Source organism: Danio aesculapii, chromosome 1 (assembly GCF_903798145.1).
Source record: "Danio aesculapii chromosome 1, fDanAes4.1, whole genome shotgun sequence".
NCBI classification, from domain to species: Eukaryota; Metazoa; Chordata; class Actinopteri; order Cypriniformes; family Danionidae; genus Danio; species Danio aesculapii.
This window is the reverse complement of record NC_079435.1, coordinates 40,735,996-40,762,218: the sequence shown is the minus strand read 5'-3', so window position 1 is coordinate 40,762,218 and position 26,223 is coordinate 40,735,996. Positions and strand designations below refer to the sequence as shown.

At 35.3% G+C, this 26,223-nt stretch overlaps 1 protein-coding gene across 1 annotated transcript in view; it reads left to right on the top strand.

Annotated features, from left to right (window-relative positions):
- prss12 (serine protease 12) overlaps positions 1-26,223 on the top strand; it is a 91,348-nt gene that overhangs the window by 45,323 nt on the left and 19,802 nt on the right. The window contains exons 11-14 of the mRNA XM_056453484.1: positions 1,611-1,752; positions 3,749-3,945; positions 16,597-16,738; positions 20,621-20,823. Of these exons, the coding sequence (XP_056309459.1) occupies positions 1,611-1,752; positions 3,749-3,945; positions 16,597-16,738; positions 20,621-20,823 (684 nt within the window). The remainder of the gene's footprint in view (positions 1-1,610; positions 1,753-3,748; positions 3,946-16,596; positions 16,739-20,620; positions 20,824-26,223) is intronic.

Sequence of the window (26,223 nt, the reverse complement as noted above, 5' to 3'; positions counted from 1 at the left end):
ATTAGGTTAACTAGGCAGGTTAGGGTAATTATGCAAGTTATTGTAGAAAGATAGTTTGTTCTGTAGACTATCGAAATAATTGCTTATAGGGGTTAATATTTTTGACCTTAAAATGGATTTAAAAAAATTAAAAACTGCTTTTATTCTAAGCGAAATAAAACAAATAAGACTTTCTCCAGAAGAAAAAATATTATCAAACATACTGTGAAAATGTCCTTGCTCTATTAAACATCAAATGGGGAAAATATTAAAAAAAGAAAAAAAAAAAAAAAGGGCAGCTAATAATTCTGACTTTACTGTATATGGGGAAAATAATATTTTCTACTCTCATTCTTTCTGAAATATTGTTTTTTACGAGGTGGGTCCTGTGCCTCATTTTCAAAACAATCTGTTGTCTAATATCTTTAAACTAATATTTTCTTGTCACGTGATCTAGCATGTTACAGTTTTTCTCAGCCGCTTTGGAATATTTCTCAGATCAGTGAAATTTGCAAAACAGTAAGCGCATTTCTCAAAAAAGCGCTTACAAATAGCAAAACACCATGTATTAGCTGCGAAAGCCAGTCTCTTGGTTCATCTCTCAAAGCTAAATTTCTGTGTCGATGAATGTGTCAGTGCTGTCAGAATGACAAATCCTTGTGTCATTGTGTACTGATACGACAGCCAAATTACTTAGTCATGGTGTCAAAATAACTGTTCTGGAGAGGTGTTCTGTTGTAAACTATTGCTTTTTTTCTTTTTCTTTTTTTGCTGTTTGTACTGTAATTTGTTGACAATGTGATACAGAAGGAAAAGACAGCACTGCATACAAGAAAGAAAAAACAAAAGTAGGAATGTGAACATAGGACAATCTGCTTTGAGATGCACCTTCATTAGAAAAAGTCAAGATTCACCTGGGAGAAATGTACCAATTGTAGACAGATTTTTAAAAAAAGTCTAATGGAAAAGTGTAGAAAATGCATTATGACAAAATAATATGACAACTTCTTCAGCCATTTTGGATGTAAAGACTTATGCCATGAACAAGTGATTAAATGCTTTGGAGGGTGAGACTATTCAACAGAGATCAAAATAATACATTTTGATCAACATGACATAAGCAATTTATAATGTAAGAAGCATCAGAGAATTGCACATAACCATTTGCATGGATGTACAAAAGCATTTAAAACTTTTTCAATCGAATGAGAAACTGCATTTCTGATGTGCACAAGTGACACACTGATCTGAAGATGGAACAGGTAGTTTTGAGAATTTCAATTTTGAGAAATGTACCAAATGGACTGAGAAAAACTGTAAAAATAAATGTTCACTTATTCCTGATGTTGTTCCTGACTGTTAGAACCTGGCGTGCTAACTCAAAACATATTTTTCTCTTCAATTTGTCCTGTTTATCAGTAGACATAAGTGCACATAAACTGATTGTGATTATAATTCATAAGACTCAGTGATTATAATTTGTTCTATTTGTTTTTAACACGACACAATCCCATGTGTCGTTCATGTCCTGAATAGGCAAGCGACTGAATGGTAGTGTTTTAATAGTACATAGACCTTTGTAGTTTGTTGATGTATACCTGGTGTAAACATATTCGGTTTCTCTCCCTCAGATGGTGCAGTGCGTCTGGTTGGAGGTGTGAAGGGTTATGAAGGGAGACTGGAGGTCCATTACAGAGGACAGTGGGGGACTGTGTGTGATGATGGCTGGACACAGATCAACACACAGGTCGTCTGCAGGCAGCTGGGTTTCAGGTAATACAAACAAATAAAAAAATATCCCTTGGATTGCTTTGTTTGTGAAACTCCTGAAAAAGGAGAGAAACAAACAGTGGGTAAAGACTTCAATTCAATTCATCTTCATTTGTATAGCGCGTTTACAATGTAGATTGTGTCAAAGCAGCTTAACATAAAGGTTCGGTAACATTTTATAATAAACAATATAACACACTATGAACCATTTGTTAAGCATTAGCGAATAGTGAATTCATTATCTGTTAAGTATTAACTCTACATTAATAAACATTAGTAAGCAGTTTATTACTGCAGCTACAAATGCTGTATTCTTGACTTACAACCACATTTATAATGTGCTTAATGGCTGTACTTTCATACTTTGTTAATGATTTATTTTTTATTACTAAATTAAGTATTGCATTATTTACAAACCAGTTATTTAAGCATAGTTGGTTGTTTTTTAAGATCATTCAGAATAAGTTAGTTAATGATTAGTAAACTATTAAAATTAACATTTATAATTCTTTTTATTCAGGCAGATACTAATAGTTCATTTGCATCTTAATAAATGCTTTATTAACTCAACTTCATCCAGTTTTGTGACCTAATCTAAAGTGAGGACTGTTTATGCTTTATAAATCCCTTATAAATGACAATTAAAGTCTCAGTTAAACTTTAAACAGGAAAAAAAAGAACATAAACGACTTTATTCATACCTATTCGTTTAAAGATACACAAATGAAACTGTATAAAACATTTTTTTTTTTGCAATCTTATCTAAAATAAAATTACTGCACAGTTTAAACATTGCATCCTATTATATTGTTATTATTATATTGTTGTTGTTTTATCCAATTTTATGTCATATTTTGACACTTATGTTATTCAGCAATGTTTAAACCTCACAGTAATTTTACTTTTTAGATAAGATTGCAAATATTATTGTTCATTTGATAATGAGCCTTTAATTGTCATTTATAAGGCATTTATAAAGCATAAATAGTCCTCACTTTAGATTAGGTCACAAAACTAATTGAAGTTGAGTTAATAAAGCATTTATTAACATAGATAGTAACCATTACTATATGCCTGAATAATAAGATATATAAATGTTAATTTCAATAGTTTATCATTTACTAACTGATTCGGAATGATCTATAAAACCCAACTACTCCTCAATACAAATGCTTTGTTAATAATGCAATACTGAATTTAGTAATGAAAAATCAATTCAAATCAAATCAGTTACAAATTATGAAAGTGCGATTATTAAGCATATTATAAATGTGGTTGTAAGTCAAGAATAGAGCATTTGTAGCTGCAGTTATAAACTGCTTATTAACATTTATAATTATAACGTTTCATTAACGAGTTAATGCTTAACAAATAATGAATTCAGTATTTACTAATGCTTAGCAAATGATTCATAGTGTGTAGTTATTATAAAGTGTTACCAAAGGTTCTAGTAAATTGAAACTGTGTCAGTTCAGTTTTCAGAGTTCAGTGTAGTTTAATTTTCACTGCTGAAAGTCCAAACACTGAAGAGCAAATCCATCGATGCGCAGCTCCACAAATCTCAAACCAAGCAAGCCAGTGGCGAGAGCGGTGAGGAACAAACTTCACCAATTGACGAAAGTGAAGAAGAAAAAAACTCAAGAGAAACCAGGCTCAGTTGTGCACGACATTTCTCCTCTGGCCGAACTTCTTGTGCAGACTTTGATAACTTAAACTAACCTAATTAACGAACATTAATATTTGGTATAATCCACTGTATTTTGCTGTTCACTCATTATATGAGCATTCATTCAGTCATGTTACTGGAGTATTAGATCTTTTAAGCTTTTGTTCATTTTTGATCCATTTTTGTTATGAAAATAACTCTGGTTAATCCAATGGTTTCCTTTTTACAGTGTAGACACAAGACTAAGAAATTTTTCAACTCTAATCTGTAGATTAATTTACAATATATCATGTGCATATTATTGACTTTGTTAATAGTATTGTGTTGATACAGGTCAGGGGAGAGCGTGTCAGCAGGGCGGTTCGGGAAAGCGGCGGGTCCTGTTCTCTTGGATGATGTGCGCTGTACTGGAAAAGAGCCCACTGTCACACACTGCAGCCGAAGGGGTTGGTTTAAACACGACTGCACTCACAGACAAGATGTAGCCATTGTGTGCAGCCCCCAACGCTCCAGACATGGAGTGCCTAACAGTAAGTGCTCTGAAACACACACACACACACAAACATACACACTTTAACAAAGCCTTACACGTTCCCCCTTTAGAGAAACAGAAACAATCCAAACACTGAGGGAAACACATTTCACAGCCATAAATCCGACAAGTATTACTTATGACCAGATATTGTTTGAACGTTCTGGAAATATTAGCATTTCTGGTGTTTCTCTCTCAAGACTTGTTTATTCTGATCTTTACATCTTCTGACAGAAGTTTTATTCCACTGTGTGAAGATATTAAATTTCAATTGATATTACTATGAAATTAAATAGTTATTATGGAACCAAAGCTGACATTAGACTTACTTGTATTTCGGTATAATATTGGCTTATATTAGATAGATAGATAGATAGATAGATAGATAGATAGATAGATAGATAGATAGATAGATAGATAGATAGATAGATAGATAGATAGATAGATAGATAGATAGATAGATAGATAGATAGATAGATAGATAGATAGATAGATAGATAGATAGATAGATAAATAGATATTATTGTGAGAGCTAAAACTAACATTTAAAACAGTTCATGTAACTGCCCTGAGAATGTTATTATGGTAACAGATTTTAATTATTGTGGAAATTAATGTTTCAGATTTTTTAATTTCATTTCAATGGGCATCATCAGTATATTAATAACACATAACAATGTAATAAGAATATTGATGTACAGTATTATGGCTGAAAGTCTTAATTAGTTACAAAGTACACTATTTTAATCAATGTAAATGTTCACCATGTTCACCAAATGTAGACACTAACACATAATGTCAATTCATAAATATAATCATATAATGGAATTGGTATAATTTGCCAGGTTTACAGTTTTTTACAGACGCTAGGACACATTTCTTTATACTTAGGTCACTTTTGCAAAACTCTTTACACAGTGAGCACAATAGAAGTCTATGTGGGCTAAACTGAGGATCAATTTTCGTTGTTTTGGCACAAAATGCGTTCAATGACTACATCTCTCAAATTTCATGAATTCTTTTCTCACTCAGTCACAACAACTGCCAAAAATCTTTGTAGGTAAAGGACATTTTGCACATGCGTAGATACTGTTATCAAAACTGTTTCAACTCATGTTCAAAACAATAAGCAAAATTCAACCGCAATATTTTATTGTAACATATTTCAAATCTAAAAATGCAGTTTAACCAGCCAGATTAGCATTACTATTGTATCTGTATCCGTGAATGGTGTGTATTAGAAATTCTTGTATTTTGAAATTACTTAGTGCAAAAAAATAAATAAATAAACAACAAAATATTGACGAATTCTGTATCATGTCTGATTCATTCCAGTAACATATATTGCAGTTATAAACAATATATAATATATTATAAACAGAGATGTGTCCTTGTTTTACACAAGAAAACACAGTGTAGTGATATATGTTGTTAGTGTTTTTAGGTCATTGTTTTGTGGGTGACAATGTGTGTTTGTCGGCTGTCAACCTTTGCTAGTGTTCTGGAAGAATGGCTTTATTTGAGATCTGAATATAGTGTTTTGGTAGTTGTAGTGCACTTTGAATGTGAAATGAACTGCTTTGCCAAGCTGAAATTCGGTTAGGAGAATTGTGTGAAGAGTTTTGCAAAAGTGACCTAAGAATTGAGAAATGTGTCCTAGCGTCTGTAAAAAACTGTAATAATACTTAACAATATGTTTTTTATTTGAAATTATAAAAAAAAATATTGTAATCAACTACAGAATCTCACTGGCACTACTGACTAACCCTATATACATTTCTGGAGAGCGCAAATTATGTAGCCAGAAATACGTATGGCTGCATTTCGGCTTTAAAACGAACGCTACGAGGTGGTACGACACCATTTCTTTTCATGCTAGCAGCTTAATGCTTAACTCTGTTTGGATGGCTTTTACTAGTGGCTCACTATGTACGTTAGGGGACTAGAGATGCAGAGAGGAGTTTGACAGGGTTCCAGTCCAGCAAAGAACGCTCACAGTCAGTCAGTCAGTCAGTCAAAGAATCAGTCGCAATCTAAAAAAGCAAACACAGCGGCCTCTTGTGGATTTGTGAAAACAAAAACTGCAAAAAAGCGTACCTTCTGGGACATATTTGGTGCACTCCAGAAATGTATATAGGGCTGTGTTTTTAGAATGAGCCTGGGTTGCTTACTGGAAGTAGTAGGTCATCTGGATACTTCTCACCTACTATTTTTCAATTACTGTGAATTCAGACATTCTACTTGGCTCACATGCTGTTTTTCACATATTATATAGTAGGAAGTATTTGATTTCAGACACCACATATGTTTCTGATACATGAGCTTATATACTTTTCTATGAGGACTTTAGAGTTATGATGACTGTTATTGGTTGGCGTGGTGATGTCTCCACACCTGTAAACCATGTGGCAGAATAGGTAGTGTATTTACACCTTTTACACAATCATAAAACCTGAATATTTCCCCCTGAGAAGCTCTGTCTGTAAGCTGAATGTTACATTACACACATTACTGCATATATATATATATATATATATATATATATATATATATATATATATATATATATATATATATATATATATATATATATATATATATATATATATGTAAGCAAAATCCACATAGAGAGAAATGATCTGACAGACTTTTACTAGAAAGAATTCTCTGAAACCTCATTAAGAGCTTTGGTTTAGCAAGATGTATTAACCATCTCAAGACTTGCGACAGACGAGTTCTGCTCATGGTCAGAGGGCATGAAGTCAGACGTTTAACAAGTGCAGCTGCCATTAAACTTATCATGCCTGACTCTTGCTGAGTTTCATAAAGAGCTGATGATTTTACCTGACCCAGACAGACACACAATTACACACAGTACAAATGTAAAAACACTCCAATACATCAAATCCCCTTCATTTTCATGATTTCAGTTCTAACCTAGACTGTTGAAATTAATTTATGTTTAATGTAATATAAATATAAACATTTTAAATGAAACTATGCTATTTAGTAAAAACATTTTAAAAACATAATTACTGTAATAATAATATTAATTTAGACGTTTTATAATAAAACTATAATTACAAAAAATAAATTCAGGAAGCATTAATATTAAAACAATGTAAAAGTAATTGATTTTGTTAATAAAAATGATATACACACAGGCACGCACACACACACAATGCTAAACTCACCAAGACTTCTCACAGCATCTACATATTGTTGACTTTATGGAGATTGGATGATCTCCTAATATCCTTATTTGTAAATACAGATTGGTATTAAAGTGTCTACTAAGTGAACAAATGTAACTGTTAATGCAATAGAACAAAGTTTTAGCACAAAACTTTTCTTAATCTTATCAGTTTTAGGGCTCTATCATACACCCCGCACATTAAGATGCAAGATGTGTTTGGCACGATTTGTTGCTATTTTCAGACCAGCGCAAGCCTAATTTTCATGTTTTGTGCCACGTTGTTTAAATAGCAAATCTATTTGTGCCACTTTGTGGACTCATGGGTGTGCTGGTCTGAAAAGAAGTTGTGTTAAGGCGCATTGTTGGCGCCTTGCTATTTTGAGAAACTAAAACAAACCACACAGTTGACCAACTAAAAGCAGGTCTAAGCGCACAGCACGTTTAGTTATGCGCCTATGCAGGTCCAAACACTTACACATTGCTTAATACACACAGGATGTACAGCAAATATATTCACACAAAAAAATAAACTAAAGGTTTTAAATGTTACAAAAATTATTATTTTCTACATAAATATAAAAACCTCTGCCTCCATGCCTTCTTCATCTCGGGGGGCTTTTTCGGTTTATTCATGACAATTTGCAGTTGTACAATGTTATTATCAGCAGTATTATTGATTATATGCATATTTATATGTTTTAATAAAAATAAGTTTAGATTTGTCTTCCTGTTGGGTTTTGGAGACATCTGCATAACAATATGGGGCATAAGAATAAGACGTGTGTATTTATATTACTCAGTTTTTTGACCACACTTCGTTATTATTGTTCGTTTATTCATTTGCTGGAAATTAGAACTGAATTTAGAAATAGTGTTGAAACAAATCTTTGTGCGTAACATGCTAAATAGTTGTGCGTACAACACAGTTTCCTTATCCACGAAAGTAAACGAGTAAAGTAAGGAGTAAAAGGAAAGTAAAGAGAAAGTAAAGAGGCCAACTGAAGGAGGCTCGTTCTGCAGATGGTTTGTTTAACTGTTTTCTTGCTAGTGAAGCGTTCGGTTATTCCACTAACAAAGTCCGTCATGTAAATAGCAAATGCGCCATGTCGCGACACAACTGACTCTTAAAGAGAATGGGAGATGAGACTCTGATTGGTTTATTCTCAAAACACACCCATAACTCATTAAGAGAATAAGCTCAACCCTGTTAGACCATGCGCCATCGTGCAGAGCGTATTTTTCCATCCTTAAAATAGCAAAAGTTGATTCAGACACGCCAATAATGCTTTTGCGCCCTGCTCTTTAGACTATTTGCCTAGATCGTTTAAGTAGAGCCCTTAGTGTTTGATTTTCACAAAATAATAGACTGACAGATCTATAGGGATACAAGTCCACAACTTTTCTACTTTAGTATCAGTTAATTTAATACTCAAACTAATAGAATTTTTATTTTACAGTGGGGTCCACCATTCATGTGTTTCACTGAATGAAAGGTTCTGAAATAACATTACCCTCACATTATTCTGCTGCTTTTCTCTTCCTCGCTTTGTTTTCTTCTATTTCCCCTCCATCCCAGAACTCTTTTGTAAAATTCAGCAGACAGAGAAAGAGAATGAATGTGTGTGTAATAGATCTTTGAGGGCAGCAGGCCAGTCAGAGTGTGAATAACAGAATGAGTGACAACACTGCAACTGGGAAACGGTGAGGAGTATGTCACTTCTACAATCACACACACACACGCACACGCACACGCACACACACACACACACACACACACACACACGCACGCACGCACACACACACACACACACACACACACACACACACACACACACACACACACACACACACTAGGAACTATTGTTTGTGTGTAAATGCCCTGCTGAGGTCTTTTTCCTGGACTTTCTGGCAGATTTAACTTTATTGACTTTGGACAGAGCAGTCAATGTTTTCAAGAGACTCACTACAGATGAGATTTCCCTGTTTAATTCATTTTACACAAAGGGAATCAAACGAGTGTGGTTTTCTGTGTGTATAAATGAAAGGCTAAAGTAGTTCTTAGTATTCTCATCAAGCACCCATTTCAACATTATACAGAGTGGAGATAGCGGTTAAATAGGGTGTGTCAGATAATCAAGAAATTGCAAGCAGGTGCCAGATTAACACCAATAACCGGGAGGATCTGAAAATGTTCTTTAAATATTTTTACTGTTCATTTTCAAATATTTCATTTATGATTTTTATACTGTGCTATAATATAGAATCAGGCTCATTCTTAAAACGTACCTCTTTATACATTTCTTGAGGCCCCCAATTACGTTTCAGGAGCTACTTTTTTTTGCAGTTTTTGTGAATCCACCAAAGGGTGCTGTGTATGCTTTTTGAGATCTCCAAATTTTTTTCGCGAGTGCCATTTGCGCCTGCTGTCCTCACGTAAATCCACCAGAGGCTGCTGTCGACTGAGGGTGCTTTCACACCTGCCTTATTTAGTTCGGTTGAATCGTACTAGAGTTCTTTTTACCTCTTGGTGCGGTTCGTTTGGGCAGGTGTGAATGTAGCAATCGTACTCAAGTGTGCACCAAAAACGGACCAAAAAAGCTTCAAGGAGGTCTCGGTATGCTTTTAAACGAACCCTGGAGTGGTTAGTTTGTGGTGAGAATATGATCCGAACTAAAACAGACACAATCGCAAAAGGTACTGCACCTTTTTGGACTAATCCAGCTGCCGTAGGCCGATGCGTCATGCATTATGTAATGTGGAGGAAAAATATTTGTTGACAGCGCTTTGCCAACAATTTTAAACAGAGAGGGAGAGGGGGTGAAAAACATTAACTGATGGATCGTTGGTAATATTTCCGGAAGATGACCATGTCGCAGTTTAGCTAAATTAATTCACGCCTCCTCCTGAAGTGACTTGCGATCCACCTTCGCCATTTGCAATGTGTTAAAACATTGTTTTCCAGCCGCAGCCGCACTTCATTCTCGAAATGTATAGTTTGTCTAAAGTGATGTTTACAAACTATATAGTATATTATGAGCAGTCAGCTGAGTCATGCCTCCATAGTCAAAAGCGACATTTTGTGTCAACAGGTGTTTGTTACCTTGCGGGAGTTCCATTGGCATTTTCCCGCACGTTAATTCTGACCAATCGAAAAGCAGTTTAGGAAATATGTTCAATAACATCTGGCCAATGAGGGATGTGGATTTTGTCAGATGACTGCATTTTAGTTCTTTTTAACTGGTTTGGACCAAAGCAATCAGTGTGGTGTAAAAACGACCCAAAGATGGCAGAAAATGCTACAATGTATTATTTATTACCCTTGATCCGGACCAAATAAAGCAAACTACAGATGTGAAAGCACCCTGAGTGTTTGTCTGACTAAATGACTGACTGACTGACTGACTGACTGACTGATCGATCGACTGACCCACCCTCCTCCTTCCCTAAACCCAACCAATTGTATTGATTGACCAACCAACAATTTTCAAAAGTAATCCAGAAAAAGAAAAGCCCTCGTCTGATTTTTACCACGTTTTCAGATTTTACCACATTCTCACCCTGTTATTTACTTGTAATTAAATTTTTTGGATGCTGTTTTGGTCAAACCTGCTTTTTAAAACCACTCTTTACTGCACTCGAACCCGATCATCGGGGTCGACTCCTCTCTGCGCCTCAAGTCCGCCGAGGATATGTCGAGCGAACGGGACAAACTGGTAACAGCAGGAAAGCCGTCCATATGGAGATAAGTGGTCAGCTGGTAAGCGCGAAAAGAAACGGTGTCATACCGCCCCGTATCGTTTATTTTAAAAATTAAATGCGTATACGTAGCTCTGGCTACATAATTTGCGAGCTCCAGAAACTTATATAGGGCTGTTTTCAGAATAAGCCTATGTTGTATAGAATATATGTAACTCACTTATTACTTAAATACTTAAATTGCTTTGCTTAGGATAACTCTAAATAAGACAAAGGAGTGTCTCAGTTTATAAAATTTAGGACACACATGCATAAATTTGCATTAAAGACTCATTTAACAGTTTACATGTCGACACCTTAGAATTATAAGGTTCTATCTGACCTTTTTTTCAAAATTAAGTTATTGACATATTCTTATTAAATGACAACTTATTTACATTATGGGATGTTTTTTTAAGTTGTTTACATTTTAAGACTTTTTATTTAAAAAACAAACTTTATACACATACTGTTTGCTATAAGAATCTTTAAAACTCAAAACCTCAAATTCAGTCAGACCGTAGATAAAACCTTATAATTCCAAGGTAACGATGTGTCTGTTGCTTTATTACAAATGCACACTGAAAATTTCACTATATACATGTTAAACTAACAAAACCTACTTTAACAGACCTTATGCCACCTTTGGGGTGGCACTGAATAAACTAGAGTATATATCTACTAAGCATATGCTCACTGGCCACTTTATTAGGTACTATTAGGTACTTAGCAGCAGCTCATTGCATTTAGGAATGTAGACATGATTAAGATGATCTGCTGCAGTTCAAACTGAGCATCAGAATGGAGAAGAAAGGTGATTTAAGTGACTTTGAATGTGAAATAGTTGTTGGTGCCAGACTGGCTGGTCTGAGTATTTCATAAACTGTTGATCTACTGGGATTTTCATGCACAACCATCTCTAGAGTTTACAGAGAATGGTGCAAAAAAAGAGAAAATATCAAGTGAGCGGCAGTTCTGTGGGCACAAATGCCTTGTTGATGCCCGAGGTCAGAGGAGAATGGCCAGACTGGTTCCAGCTGATAGAAAGGCAACAGTAACTCAAATAACCACTCATTACAACTGAGGTATGCAGAAGAGCATCTCTGAACCCACAACACATCCAACCTTGAGGCGGATGGGCTACAGCAGCAGAAGAACACACCGGGTGCCACTCCAAATTTTAGTTTTTCCGAATATATAAATGTATATAAAAACTATGCATTAGGATTATCATTTAAGGCACTAGGATGTATTTAAACATTTTTGTCAGGTCTGGGGGAAATGTTTTGCAATATATGTTTTATATTTCTACATAAGTGTTGCCTGCTGAATAGCTTTTGGAATTCATCCTACACACAGAGTACACACACATGCATGCCCACACACACGCACATGTACACACACCCACCCACTGGCCTTCCTCTGTCAAATTGATGGCTTTATGAAAATGCGGTGAGTCTGGCTCTATGGGAAACTCTCAGAGCTTGAATAATGTTTCCTTCTTGCTGAATGAACTTAAATTGAGTTCCTATTTGCCTCAGAGCCACATGGAATCCATAAGGGTCCACATGGAATCTCTGCCCACAAAACTGTAATTCCACCCATTTCCAGAACAACCGACCTTCAGTCATTCATCTCAGTATACTCTCAGCTCCGTTTAACACATTTGATCACATTTAAATGCATTCTGCAGAAATCAACACAGCCCTCAGATGTTTGTTGTCACATCTGATTGACATAAAAAATATCATATTTCTATTGTCATTCTATTCGCCTGAATTATTACTCTATATCTGTAACTCTGCCTCTCTTTCTTACTAACTTGCATGCCAGAAAACCTTATATGTAGATGACAGATGACCAGTATATATATATACAAACACTCAAGTTCTCTCTCTCAATATGCACGCAGCAGAAACACGGTATTTGCACAGTGAATCCAAATAAATAAAAGTGTCTGAGTGTTCCTGTGTGGTTTTAGGAGTGTTTTTCATGTCATCTCATAGACAGAGCTGATGAAAAGACCATATGAAAAAACATTTCAGCGGCCGATTGTTATCATATGTGAGTGTACGTGTGTGCCACTGGTGCAGAAGGCTTTATGACGTAAATTTAATTTTATAAAAAAAGTGCTGACAAACGAGACATGACTGTGAGAAATGGACTTCATGCTTTGAAGCAATGATTTGGATTGCAGATGTTCATGAAGCAGTTCTGTTAATGTATAGAATATGTCGTAGAGCGATAATCAATGCACTGCGTTACTGAAAATTCACTGAAGTGGTTGTAATAATAATCAGATTGTAAATCTGAAATAAGTCTTGGCAGTTTATTCTTGGCACATTAATGCACAATTATGTGGTCATGAGCATGCATAAATGACTTGGCCAATCTGGATGCACAGTCACTATCAGTTTTTAATTCTAAAAAAATTCACAACTAAATTAATGCAGTAATTTATGGCCAGTAAAAAGTCATGCTTTTTTTGTCTTTGCACTGAGAGTGCCCCTGATATTGCTGACGGGTCTGTAGCTGATGAATGATTGTGTGTGTCTGTGTGTTATGTGTAAGTGGAGACAGGTGTTCTGTGAGTGGAAACCTAAAACTGTCCCTCTGGCACCAGGTGTTTTTTTATGCATCGTACTGTGCTACACACACGAATAGGTGGATGTAAATTTTCTTTCTATAGCCTTCCTTATTTCCTCTATTCTCTAAAATCATTTCAGTAAGTTTTTTTTCCTTTATTTCATTTTAAAAACCCATAAAAACCCATAAATCTGCCAAACTCATCATCAAAAAATCATGTAGGTTTAAAATGACTTGAGTTTTGGCTTGAAAATTGTAAAGTCTAGATAGGATACAGCTGTGGATACATCAATATAGCATCATTTTGTAACACTGTATAACAATAATTTATATTTTTACAGTACTGTGACGATTGGGTTTAGGGTTGGCGTGGAGGTAGGCGTTAATAAAATACAATTTAATGGGAAATTTAATAAATAACATAATAATACTCAGTACAACTACTGTTTTTACATTACTGTGATGGCTGGGTTTAGGGTTGGGGTACTGATAGATACAATAAATGGGAAATTTCATAAATAATATAAATAATTCTTGTTAACTTTTGGTCATGACCGTATCTGGTCTAGCAACAACCAAATGAAACTAAATGAAACATCTCTTTAAACCCAAAATTTGTTAAGCATAAAAACAAATCACATCTGTCACATCTGTGTTTGGCAATGTGTTGTTTTATCACGCAAAGTCCCTCATAGCACACTTTAATAGATATTTACATTAGATGTCGCATTCCTACATGTAGATGTAGGAATGCGTCAATAGAGCCGCCATTTTAGCACAGGGTAGCGCTCCTTTGAAATGAATGCAGAACTAAGGTGCAGTGGAGGACTGGCCATCCACAGTGAGAGATATATACACATAGATACATATATCTATGATTGGGAGTTTTCCCGTTGGTCAGTATGCAAATATTTTTTTAAATGACAAAAATTAAAATTTTACATCACTTTTCTTCATCGCTTTTATAAGTGACTGCATGGGCATTGCGGACAAAGAGTGTATGTTTGTGTGCATGAAAATGCACTATCCACCCTCCCTGTTTAATTTGATTTAATCTGTGTCCTGAAATACACCCCCTTTCTGCTTTTACTTCTCATATTAACGGAGGGAGCGATTTGTTTCTTATTAAATCCCTGTTACGAACAACCGTTCACTTAGCCAACAATAATACTAGTTTCAGGCACCACAGCATCTTTTTGTCATGTTTCATTTATATTGTTTGCTTATTTTATTCAACAAAACTAGAATAACCTGAGTATTTAGTGTGAGTTGGTGCTACTTTGCCTTATAGTGAATAAGTGACTGTATTATCATCAATACTTGTTGAGCACAAAAGTTCATAACATACAAAAATGTAAAAAACGAAATCTTAACTACGAAATGTACAGCCTTTATGCTTTGTTTTTTTTTTGTTTGCTTGTTACTACACGCATACGCAGCACTAAAGTCCAGCATCTTCAGATTGGCTTTAGTCTTGACTAGTGCGGTTGAATGACTTTTGTCCTTGGAGCACTGTAATAATGTGGCGGCACTATTGACGCATACTCTGGGTCGGTATCTGATATCTAGTGTATACATCTATGGTACACTTTCATCATTTTGATTAACACAAAGTTATCTTCATCCACAGTTTGAACACTCAAAGGCACACTAAAGCAGTACTCAAACTCGACGAATTAACAACATTCAAACTAGATGACAAAAATTACATGACAAGTTTTGATGATATAAAACAGAAATAGAATATTACACAAAGACCACATTCAGACAACTTCTGACCTTATTTAACACATTAAATCATACCAAACTCAGTCTACCTTTCCAGCTTTGATCAGAAATTGTACTGCTTTGGGGTTTGAACTTTTTATTGGTATTGATATTTTATTGGTAGATGAAAGAAAGTTTAGTGAAGTCACAAAAGTCTGATAAAAGCCTTAGGAGGACCATTTTAGATTTTTTAGACCCAATTTAGCTTCAATAAACTATATCAAACAAATGAATTCCCCAGGGAGCCAGTTATAGCTTGTGAGATTACTCAAAAACCTTTGACCCCAGGAAAATATATGTAATTACATTGTAGTATATTTTCTAGTTGTAATTAGTGATTAAATTAACATGGTTGTCAGACATTGAAGCTCTCTTTTTATTATTAAAGTCTGAGGATTAGTGGATGCTGTATGTATATATTTATTTATATTTATATATAGGTATTTAGCCAGCTTCAGCTACTTATGACTTTAACTAGTTTCTAAAATCCATAATAGGGCTGTGCAATTAATCGAATCGTAATCGCAATTTAAAACATTGCGATTAGTTAAGAGGCTGCAATATAAAACATATATATGTATATATATAAATAACGAATAACATCTGAGGTGAAGTGCTTCAAAACCAGTCCGCTATGCTTCAGAAAATTAAACATATTAGGCTTTCTGCGATGGTGTCGTAAAGCATTGCAGACATGGCATCGGTTGTCTTGAACTATGCCATTATACAAGAAGAAATGATTGAATCTTGTGTCACGACGTCCTTTAGTTGCTAAAGACTCCCCACGACACCATATGTCAAGGAAATTTTAAAGAGCTGTAACAGAATTGTTGCCACGGCTTTTAGATTATTGAGCTGAAGCTTGAATTAAATTAAAATCAGCTTGAAGCTTGAATTAAATCGTAAATCAAATAGAAAATCGCAATATCTGTCGCAAAAAAAATCGCAAATAGATATTTTCCCCAAATCGCACAGCCATAATCCATATACTGTCTTTTGTGATTTAAAAAATTGTAGTAATGATCATTTTGGCCATTATTCTCATTTTAAGTTTTATTTGCCATCTTAAAAATAATGAATTGGTATTTCTTCTTACACATGCTTACACATTGTTCTATGAAACAAACAAGATTTTTAGAGGAATGTGAGTGTCTGTTTGCTTTTACAATGGAGGTAAATGTCAACCAAATCTGTTTGGATTTGCATTTGAAAATATTTTTTCACAGTTTTTACACACAGTTTTGAAATGGCAGATTTTAATTTTTGTGTGAAACATTTAGAACATATAAGGCACATTCTGTTTTTGCTTAAGCCACCACACTACCAAAGATAAATGTTCTTTATTTTGCTTTCCCTGTCCTTCAGGTTTACCTGTGAGGCTGGTGGGCGGAGAAAATGAAAGAGAGGGGCGTGTGGAGATCATGGTGGGTGGCCAGTGGGGGACAGTGTGCGATGATGGATGGACGGATCGGGACGCAGAAGTGGTGTGCAGACAGTTGGGTTACAGGTAACACCAGTATTTCACCTGATGAGCATTAAATGTTCTGCCATTTCATCACAAATAGACAGTTTCTCTGTAAAATAAAGATAGTAAAATAAAGATAGTAAAATAAACATAGTAAAATATAATATAATATAATATAATATAATATAATATAATATAATATAATATAATATAATATAATATACACACATTCAAATACACAGACTGAAGTAATCAAGTCGAATAAGATATGTAAATGTTCTTTGATGTTGGCTTGACAAAGCAAGGCCTGAAAGTTTAAAATAGTTAAGGTTTGAATCTTTTATCGTCAGAAAGACAATACATTTAAAAAAAACAAATAAAATCTCAATTCACCACACACTATTTAATCTAAGTAACCTACTGTATATCAAACAGGCTCAGTAGCCAATAAACCATCAGACCTCATACAAAATGTATAATGTGAAAATATGTCTACATGTTTGAAAATCTGTGAAATGTGTAATATTGACAGATTATTTTGCTAAATTGACAAAAGGGAAAGGTGCTGTCTAACATGATTTTAAAATGTTACCATATATTAAATAACTCTTACCATAGAGTTTTAATGGCACCTATTTTACCCCTTTTACAAGATGTAAGATAAGCATTTGGTGTCTCCAGAATGTGTCTTTATAGTTTCAGCTCAAAATACCCATCAGATTATTTATTATAGCCTCCAGAACCTGCCTGTTTTGATGTCTGAATACAGTGTAGCTGTTTTTGTAGCCTGTGGCTTTAAATGAAAATAAGCTGCTTCTCCCGCCCACTGTTTCACATGCGTGTCTGCTTCTCATCATGTGTTACATCAGATAAACAGCAGTCAGTGATGGAAACAGACATGGATGAGCTGAGATATAGCTCATTAGTCAAAAATACCAAGTAAGTTTATTTCATATATTTGTGGTGGAGTTTATCCAAGCCTTTCTAAAATGAGGAGGCACTCACAAATGCCTTTTGCATTGACTTGTTGTGTTTTATCACTCCAATATGACAGTGGACACACTATACCTACACACAGTTCTGTTCAAACAGCTTACAAAAGTTGATTTTCATCATAGGTGCCCTTAGATATTGAAACACAAAGCAATATAGTCCTACTTGTTGAAAGTTTAACCTGTTGTTTTTTTTCATAATGTTGTGGCATCTTGAAAAACATACATATATATATATATATATATATATATATATATTACTGTGAGTAGCCAGGTTTCCATCTGAATGTAAAGCAAATCTGTTCAAATTTCACTAAAGAAAAAGAAAAAGAAATCCTTTAAAATTTTGTTGTTAGAGTAGCTCACTGTAGTATTGGTAACCTAGTAACCAACAGTAAACAATGCAAGTCAAAAATCCTAATCCACCAAATTGAAGGATGTTTATTCAGAGTTTTGCATTTCCATCACTCATTTCACATCTGATACTTCAAAATGCACATTAACACAGGGTAATGGAAATCCAGATAATGACAACACTTCGACTCTGTTTTATTGCCACACGGAATATCCACTTCTGAAAGATGACTAAATGAGTTGTTTTTTAAGTAGGTTATTATAACCTATGGCTAAGTGTGGGATCAAACTCGTGATTGCTGTGATGCCATTTTGCAAAGCTCTACTATTTGAGCTAGGTCTAGATCTATTTCAGTTTGCTTCTTTTTTGCAAATAAATATGATTTTTATTAGTTCAGTTCTGAATGGTTATTGTTATTGTTGAGCTCAGATTACAACACCGAGAAGACTGTCAGATTTACACACGCTAATGTGATCAACACCTTCCCTCACGTTCACCTCCTAAGGGGGGGTCAGAGGTCAGGTTATGACACTGTAACTGATGCTTATATCTCATGAGCTCAGTTCTCTCAGCTGGAGCTGGCGATGTTTCTCACTTGTGTTATGTTAGATATGGTGTGCTTGTCTGTGTATGTGTGTGTGTGTGTGCTACGATATATGTTCCTCTTGAGTGAATACACCCAGAACTCATACAGACCTTTCATTGTGTCATTGTTTGAGCTAACGTTCAAAGTATTGAAGTATTGAGCTTAGTAAATGTACCTTGCTATACTTTAGGATTATCAAATCAAATCAAATTAAATCAAATCACTTTTGTTGTTACATCAACAGCAGCACGTGTAACTTACTATGAGGAGTGAAAAGGTGCAGGCTCCAGAGAGTGCAAAATATAGACAGTGCAAAATACAACAACATAATCCAAAAAATAAAACAATATACTATTAGCAATGTTGACAGTAATGCGTGAAAGACAATAAGTCTAAATAATAAATACATTAAGAAAAACACACATTACACACATGTAGGCACAGATAGACAAGTACACAATCAAAAACACATAGTTTGACTGTTGGTGGAAAATTATTGTAGGCAATATTGTTTTAAGTAGGATTTGGCTAAAATGCAGTGCATGCTATATATTGATGGTATGCCATGAGTGGTATGGGAAGAATTTGTGTGAGGTGTGTCAAGGTCAGTGGTGTGAAGTAACAAATTACAAATACTCAAATTACAGTAATTGAGGAACTTACTAAGTAGTTTAAAAAAATGTGTACTTTTACTTTCCCTTGAGCAAATTTTTAGTGCTGTATCGATACTTTTACTCCACTATTTTCCTTCAACTTTCTGTCACTACTTTATATCTTTCTTGTCTATGGTGCTTGACTAAAGTAGAAAAATCAGTCTTGTAATTCCTGTCCAAACCAAACATAGAAATAAATTGCATCATACTGAACAACTCCAAGACATGGGCTCTTTATAAATGCAGCAAACCTTTTGGAAGCATTGAAAATGTCCAAAATCTTTACACGCAATGACCCAGAGACGAAAATGAAGGATGTCGACTGTGTGATGAATGAAATTGCCAAACAGCCTTAAACAATCACAAAATGAAATGAATGTTGAATGGAAGTAAGGGCGGAATGAAGGAAAGAAGGACCGAACTAATGACGGAAGGAAGGACAAAATGAATGAAGGAAGGATTCAAGAAAGGACTGAACAAACTAAGGAACGAAGGAATGAATGAATGAATGAATGAATGAATGAATGAATAAATGAACAAAGAACCAAATGAAGGAACAAAATAATGAATGAACAAATGAATGAGTGAACGAATGAAGGGAGGAACAAATGAATGAAGGAAAGAACGAACAAACAAAGGAATGAATGAAGGAAGGACAGAAAAAACAAACAATGGAAAGAAATAAAGGAACGAATGAATATAGGAAGATCACTGAATGCACTACAGAATATTACGTTTACACATCCCTGCACAAACTGCATATAAACGCATCAACTTTTCACAGCGTATACTCAGTACTCTTGAGTACTTTTAAAATGGCTACTTTTTACTCGTACTTTGAGTAATATTTACAACAGATACTTTTACTCTACTTGCACTACATTTGTTATGGCAACAACAGTGGTGTTTTATGTAAGGAATAATGTACATACAATCTAGCAGGTTGCTCTTGCAGAATAGATCCCGAGAGGTTTATTGCATACTCAACACTTAAGCTCAACACATAAGACATAAAACATTGATCTAAGCAGTAATAATTTACTAACTCTTTTAATAAACATAAAGCTTTATTGACCAATCAGAATCAAGTGTTCCAGAGAGCTGTGCACTTAATTTACAGAATTTTACACATTATGACTTAGTAGTATTGTTATTTTTGCATTTTTCATTTTGTTTAGCTTTAATTTGTATTTATTTAAGTTTTGTTTTAGTCATTTCAGTAATTCTAGTACATCTTTAAGTTTTCAATGTAACATTTAAATTTATAATAACCATTAAAAAATGTCTCTCAGATTTTTTTTTTTAGTAGTAAAAATTTCCCTGTCATTCTTTTTGCAGTGGGCTGGCTAAAGCTCGTGTAATGGCATATTTTGGGGAAGGCGACGGTCCTATCCACATTGACAATGTAAAGTGTACAGGCGGGGAACATTCCCTGACTGACTGCATCAAACAGCCATTCGGGATGCACAACTGTCGCCATAGTGAAGATGCCGGTGTTATTTGTAACTATGGGTTACAGCAGGATTCTCCTGGGGTCAAAGGTGGGACATTCTCCTGTTTTTTTCTCATTGCTACAGCATCCAAAACATGTCACACTGGGATGGTCAGCAAAACCTCTATGAATGTATTTCTGTTATGGAACATTAACAGGAATAGTTTACTAGAATAGGCTACTCACCAATTACTCATCCTCAGGCTGTTCCAAATCCATTCATATATGAGTTAAATGTTTTGTCTATGTTAAAGACAAAAGCCATTTTGAGCAGCTGTTGGTAATTCCTTCAATAATATTTAATTTCATACAGTGGAACTTTAAACTGCGCAATTACCAACATTCTTTAAAATATCTTCTCTTTTGTGTTCCAAAGAGGAAAGAAACTCATGTTTGGAGCAACTTGAGGACAAGTAACTGATGAGTAAATTGTAATCTTTAGGTAAACTACACTGTTAATGCAGCTTTTTATTCAATGAAATTTTCAAGCTTTACAAATGAAAAAAAAAAAAACATAATAGCATCTAGGAGTTGCTGTGAGGAAGGGGGGTTTAATATTAGCATTAACTAAACTACAGTATACGCTCATCGGCCACTTTATTAGGGACACCTTACTAGTACTGGGTTGGACCCCCTTTTGCCTTCAGAAGTGCCTTAATCCTTCTTGGCATAGATTCAACAAGGTACTGGAAAATTGCTCAGAGATTGGATTGAGATCTGGTGACTGTGGAGGCCGTTTGAGTACAGTGAACTCAATGTCATGTTCAAGAAACCAGTCTAAGATGATTCACGCTTTATGATTTGGCGCATTATCCTGCTGTAAGTAGCCATCAGAAGATGGATACACTGTGGTCATAAAGGGATGGACATGGTAAACAACAATACTCAGTTAGGCTTTGGCGTTGACACAATGCTCAATTGGTACTAATGGGCCCAAAGTGTGCCAAGAAAATATTCCCCACACCATTATACCACCACCACTAGCCTGATCCGTTGGTACAAGGCAGGATGGATCCATGCTTTCATGTTGTTGATGCCAAATTCCGATCCTACCATCTGAATGTTGCAGCAGAAATAAAGACTCAACAGACCAGGCAACGTTTTACCAATATTCTATTGTGCAATTTTGGTGAGCTTGTGCAAATTTCAGCATCAATTTCCTGTTCATAGCTGACAGGAGTGGCACCCGGTGTGGTCTTCTGCTGCTGTAGCCCATCCGCCTCAAGGTTGGATGTGTTGTGCATTCAGAGATGCTCTTCTGCATACCTCGGTTATAACGAGTGGTTATTTGAGTTACTGTTGCCTTTCTATGAGCTGAAACCAGTCTGGCCATTCTCCTCTGACCTCTGGCTTCAACAAGGCGTTTGCGTCCACAGAACTGCCGCTCACTGGATACTTCCTCTTTTTTGGACCATTCTCTGTAAACCCCAGAGATGGTTGTGCGTGAAAATCCCAGTAGATCAACAGTTTCTGAAATACTCAGACCAGCCCATCTTGCACCAACAATTATGCCATGTTCAAAGTCACTTAAATCAACTTTCTTACACATTCTGATGCTCAGTTCGAACTGCAGCAGATCCTCTTGACCATGTCTACATGCCTAAATGCATTGAGCTGCTGCCATGTGATTGGCTGATTAGAAATTTGCAGTTGGACAGGTGTGCCTAATAAAGTGGCTGGTGAGTGTACATTTTTGTAAGTTTACATGCTTCTATCCATCCTTTTGTATACATAGCATTTTAGTACTCTACATTTTGTTCTATTCTTAACATTTTATTACTAAATGTATCTGTTTCTGTAAGGCACATTAAATACTTGGAATTTGCAAGATTGTATAAAACACTGCCTTTATTTTAGTGGTGTAATGCATATGTTGCGGCAGCAGGTAAATGTGCAGAGTGTTCTGTTTATACTCTGATTTGTAAAAAAAAAAAGCCATCTAAAAGAAAGATGGAACCCATTACCTGAGAAGATCTATAGTTGTTGTAGTGCTGGAGTGAAGTGTGTGTGTGTGTGTGTGAGTGTGTGTGTTATGTCTACTCTAAAGGATGTGGTTTGGCTCAGCATGATCACTGGCACTTACTGTAGACTTTTTGTGCTGTATTATTCACTTAGACTTCTTTCTGCTTTATTTTCCTTATAAATCTAATAAGCGTAATGCATGTTAATCCAGCCTGCTTTCTTCATTAAACCCAGATGACACAATAGCAAAACACATTTTTGTGTAATTACCTGTAGGTGTTGTACTATATATTGTCACAAATCTGATACATGGCCATATTTGAACATACAGTATATAAATAGAATTATAGATAATAAATTTGAACATACAATACCGGTCAAAAGTTTGGGGTCAGTTTTTTTTATTTTAAAGAAAATGTATTCTGTTTATCAAGGCGGCATTTATTAAATGCATTTTTTTTTTTTTACATTTGTTAAATATTTATTACAATTTTAATAAAAACTGCTTTCTTACTGTATGTAGTTTAAAATAAAATTATTGCTCCAGTGATTATTGCTTTTATTACTATTACTATTAATAATAATATTAATAAAATAATATTATTAATATTAATAATTAATATTAAAGGATCATGTGACTCTGAAGACTGGAGTAATGAAGCTGAAATGCATCTTTAAAATCACTGGAATAAATGATTAAAATAAATGATAAACTACTTTTGAACAGTTATTATATAGTGCAATGACATTTCACATTTTACTGTATTTTTAAATAAATAAATGCAGTCTTGGTGAGCAGGAGAAGCTTATTTAAAACATTTTAAAAAATCCTACTGACCCCAAACTTCTGACCAGCAGTGTATATCTGCAAGTTTGTAATTCCAAAGGTTGGTGGTAGTATATATAGACAACCATTTTGACAATATTTGAAATATGCAGCATGTTGCATATATGTTTTTATATATGTGTAATCAGGGGCGTAACAGCCATTTTAAAAGTGGGGGGGACAGCTGTATGGTCACCCAAAAGTGATTAATGATTTATTAGCAATAAAGTTTATTTAATAATCTTTTAACCAAAATTCTAAAATAATTACAAAATATTAATAATAACAATAAATAAACAGAACCAAACACATTTCAAGTTGATACTACACATATAACGTGAGATGGACATCCATGTGTACTTGCGGCCGATGCATCATTCATAAAAGCAGAACACGTAGGATTCAACATGTAAATTCACCAATTACTCCCCAAATACATGCAAGTAAGTGGTTGGTGAACGTAGAAAGGAGTAGATTCAACTTTATAGTTACTTTCAGTATGTGTATCTGATATGATTAAAACACATCGGCAAATTATATTTGAATGGATTGTTAGACTTCCTTGTGTGTTTTTCAAACGCTAAAGTTCTTGTTTTACTAGTACTTGTGTGTATTTACATGTCTAAATCATAAATTAAGCAATAGGCCGTAAAAAGTCTGCATAACTGTGATAAAATAACACGTGTTTCTCAGCGGGGTTAAGTTGGTCTTGTTTTCGGAAAAAAAAAAACGAAAAAAAGAAGCACTTTTCCGACGGTCCCTTACTGAGAGCTTAGCTCAGCGCGAGCCCTCTTTGGCTAAACGCATATTGCGACTGCTCAAGCAGTGCTCGTAATATCGAGCGAAAAAAGAAAAAGACAGCTGTGAAACATAACCAGCTTTGTCATTTTGTAGGGAATACAGTTTAGATGTTTTCAGGGTGAGAGGTTTTTTTAGTTCATGCCGTCTGTCACTGAATGTGTCAGGAATACCGAAAACAAAACCAACTTAACCCCGCTGTCTTTCTCTGGCTCAGCGCCAGACAAGACACCAGCACCAGGGACTTTACGGTTCTCACTTCGAAACGGAACAAAAGTAGGATTCTGTAAAGTCAGTGATTTACCGTGATTTACCCAGCTGTAGCTGTTGCTCCCTTCCGCGTCATCCCGGACTTTGACTGCAATGTGAATGAATGAAGCTCGTGGCAGACGCTGAAGAGATTGGTGCTGTGATTGGCTGAGTGATCGTTCACTCAAATCAAGTAACAAATCAGAGAACACTTGCGGCCGCTAGGTCAAATAAAACGTGTGGGCCAGTCGGGGAACAGAGTAACCTGTTTCCAAAAAGTGAGGGGGACGTGTCCCCCCCGTCCCCCCCGGTTGCTACGCCCCTGGTAACGTTAGTCATACTAATAGCGAATATGTCATAATGAGTTATTGATCCAGAAAATACGAATCTGCAAATCTGTTGCTAACTTTACTGAACTTCATATTTCCATCTATTTTAAGCTATGAATATTTAAAATTACAAATCAACAGAACAAAACAGAGATGTGATCACAAACTGAGCACTTGCGATCAATATACTTTACCACCAGCAGTTTTACATTAATTTATAATGAGCACACAAACATACTGACAGTAATAGGTAACTTACTGTACATTGTTATAGGTCAATGATGCTAATATTTGGCACAAGTCCATCAATTTCCCCTTTCTGGCTGCTCTTTCTATGAATGAACTATGTAGAAGCACTGTCCGTGCGTGTTTCCTCGTCGGTTAGTAACGCTATATTTCATTGCACAACAATAGTCTATCAGCCTTTTTGGCTAAAAATAGAGAAATGACAGTTTAATTTGTTATTATTAGATTATTTAAAAATTTCACCTCTCCTGCTGTGCATGAACTAAGCTGTTGAATGGTCAGCATATGAGGCAGCTATGCTAAGCTAGCTTCAATTTTTATTAAATTATTCTCTAATCGGTTGTCTATTATGTCGTTAATATACTCCTGTAATGCATACTGCATTCCTTTTTTGTCTGGCGTTCTCGGATATCTCACCTGTTCGCCAAAAAGGACATTATATCCCTGGCAATGTCTGACACCGGTGCATACACATTGTAAAAGCCGTGCCAGGCACGAAAGCTTGACAGGCGTAGCAACAGTAACTAAGGAGGGCGGGGCTTAGCGAAAGGTCAATTTTAGTTTACCCAATTCACCTGTACCGCGTCTCTGGACTTGTGGGGGAAACCGGAGCACCTGGAGGAAACCCACGAGAACATGGGGAAACATGCAAATTCCACACAGATACGCCAGCCGACTCAAACCAGCGATCTTCTTGCTGTGAGCCGAGAGTGCTACCTACTGCGCCACCGCATCGCCATATTTTCATAATACTTAATGATAATCTGTTGTTATTGTCACTATACTCTCTAAAGATATATGTAATTTATTGTCTGGAATACAAGTAGCATTTTATGCTATATATTTTATGTTTCAAAGTGACACAATCAAGCTAGCAAAAACACGTTCAAAGCACACAAAGATATAAATATAAGACATGTGAGCATCTAAACAGCACATTTTCCACAAGCCACTAGTGCCATTTTGCCATTAAATACAGTGGTTTTATATATAATAAAAGTAGTTCCGGGCAAAAATTTATTGTGATTAGTCGCATCCA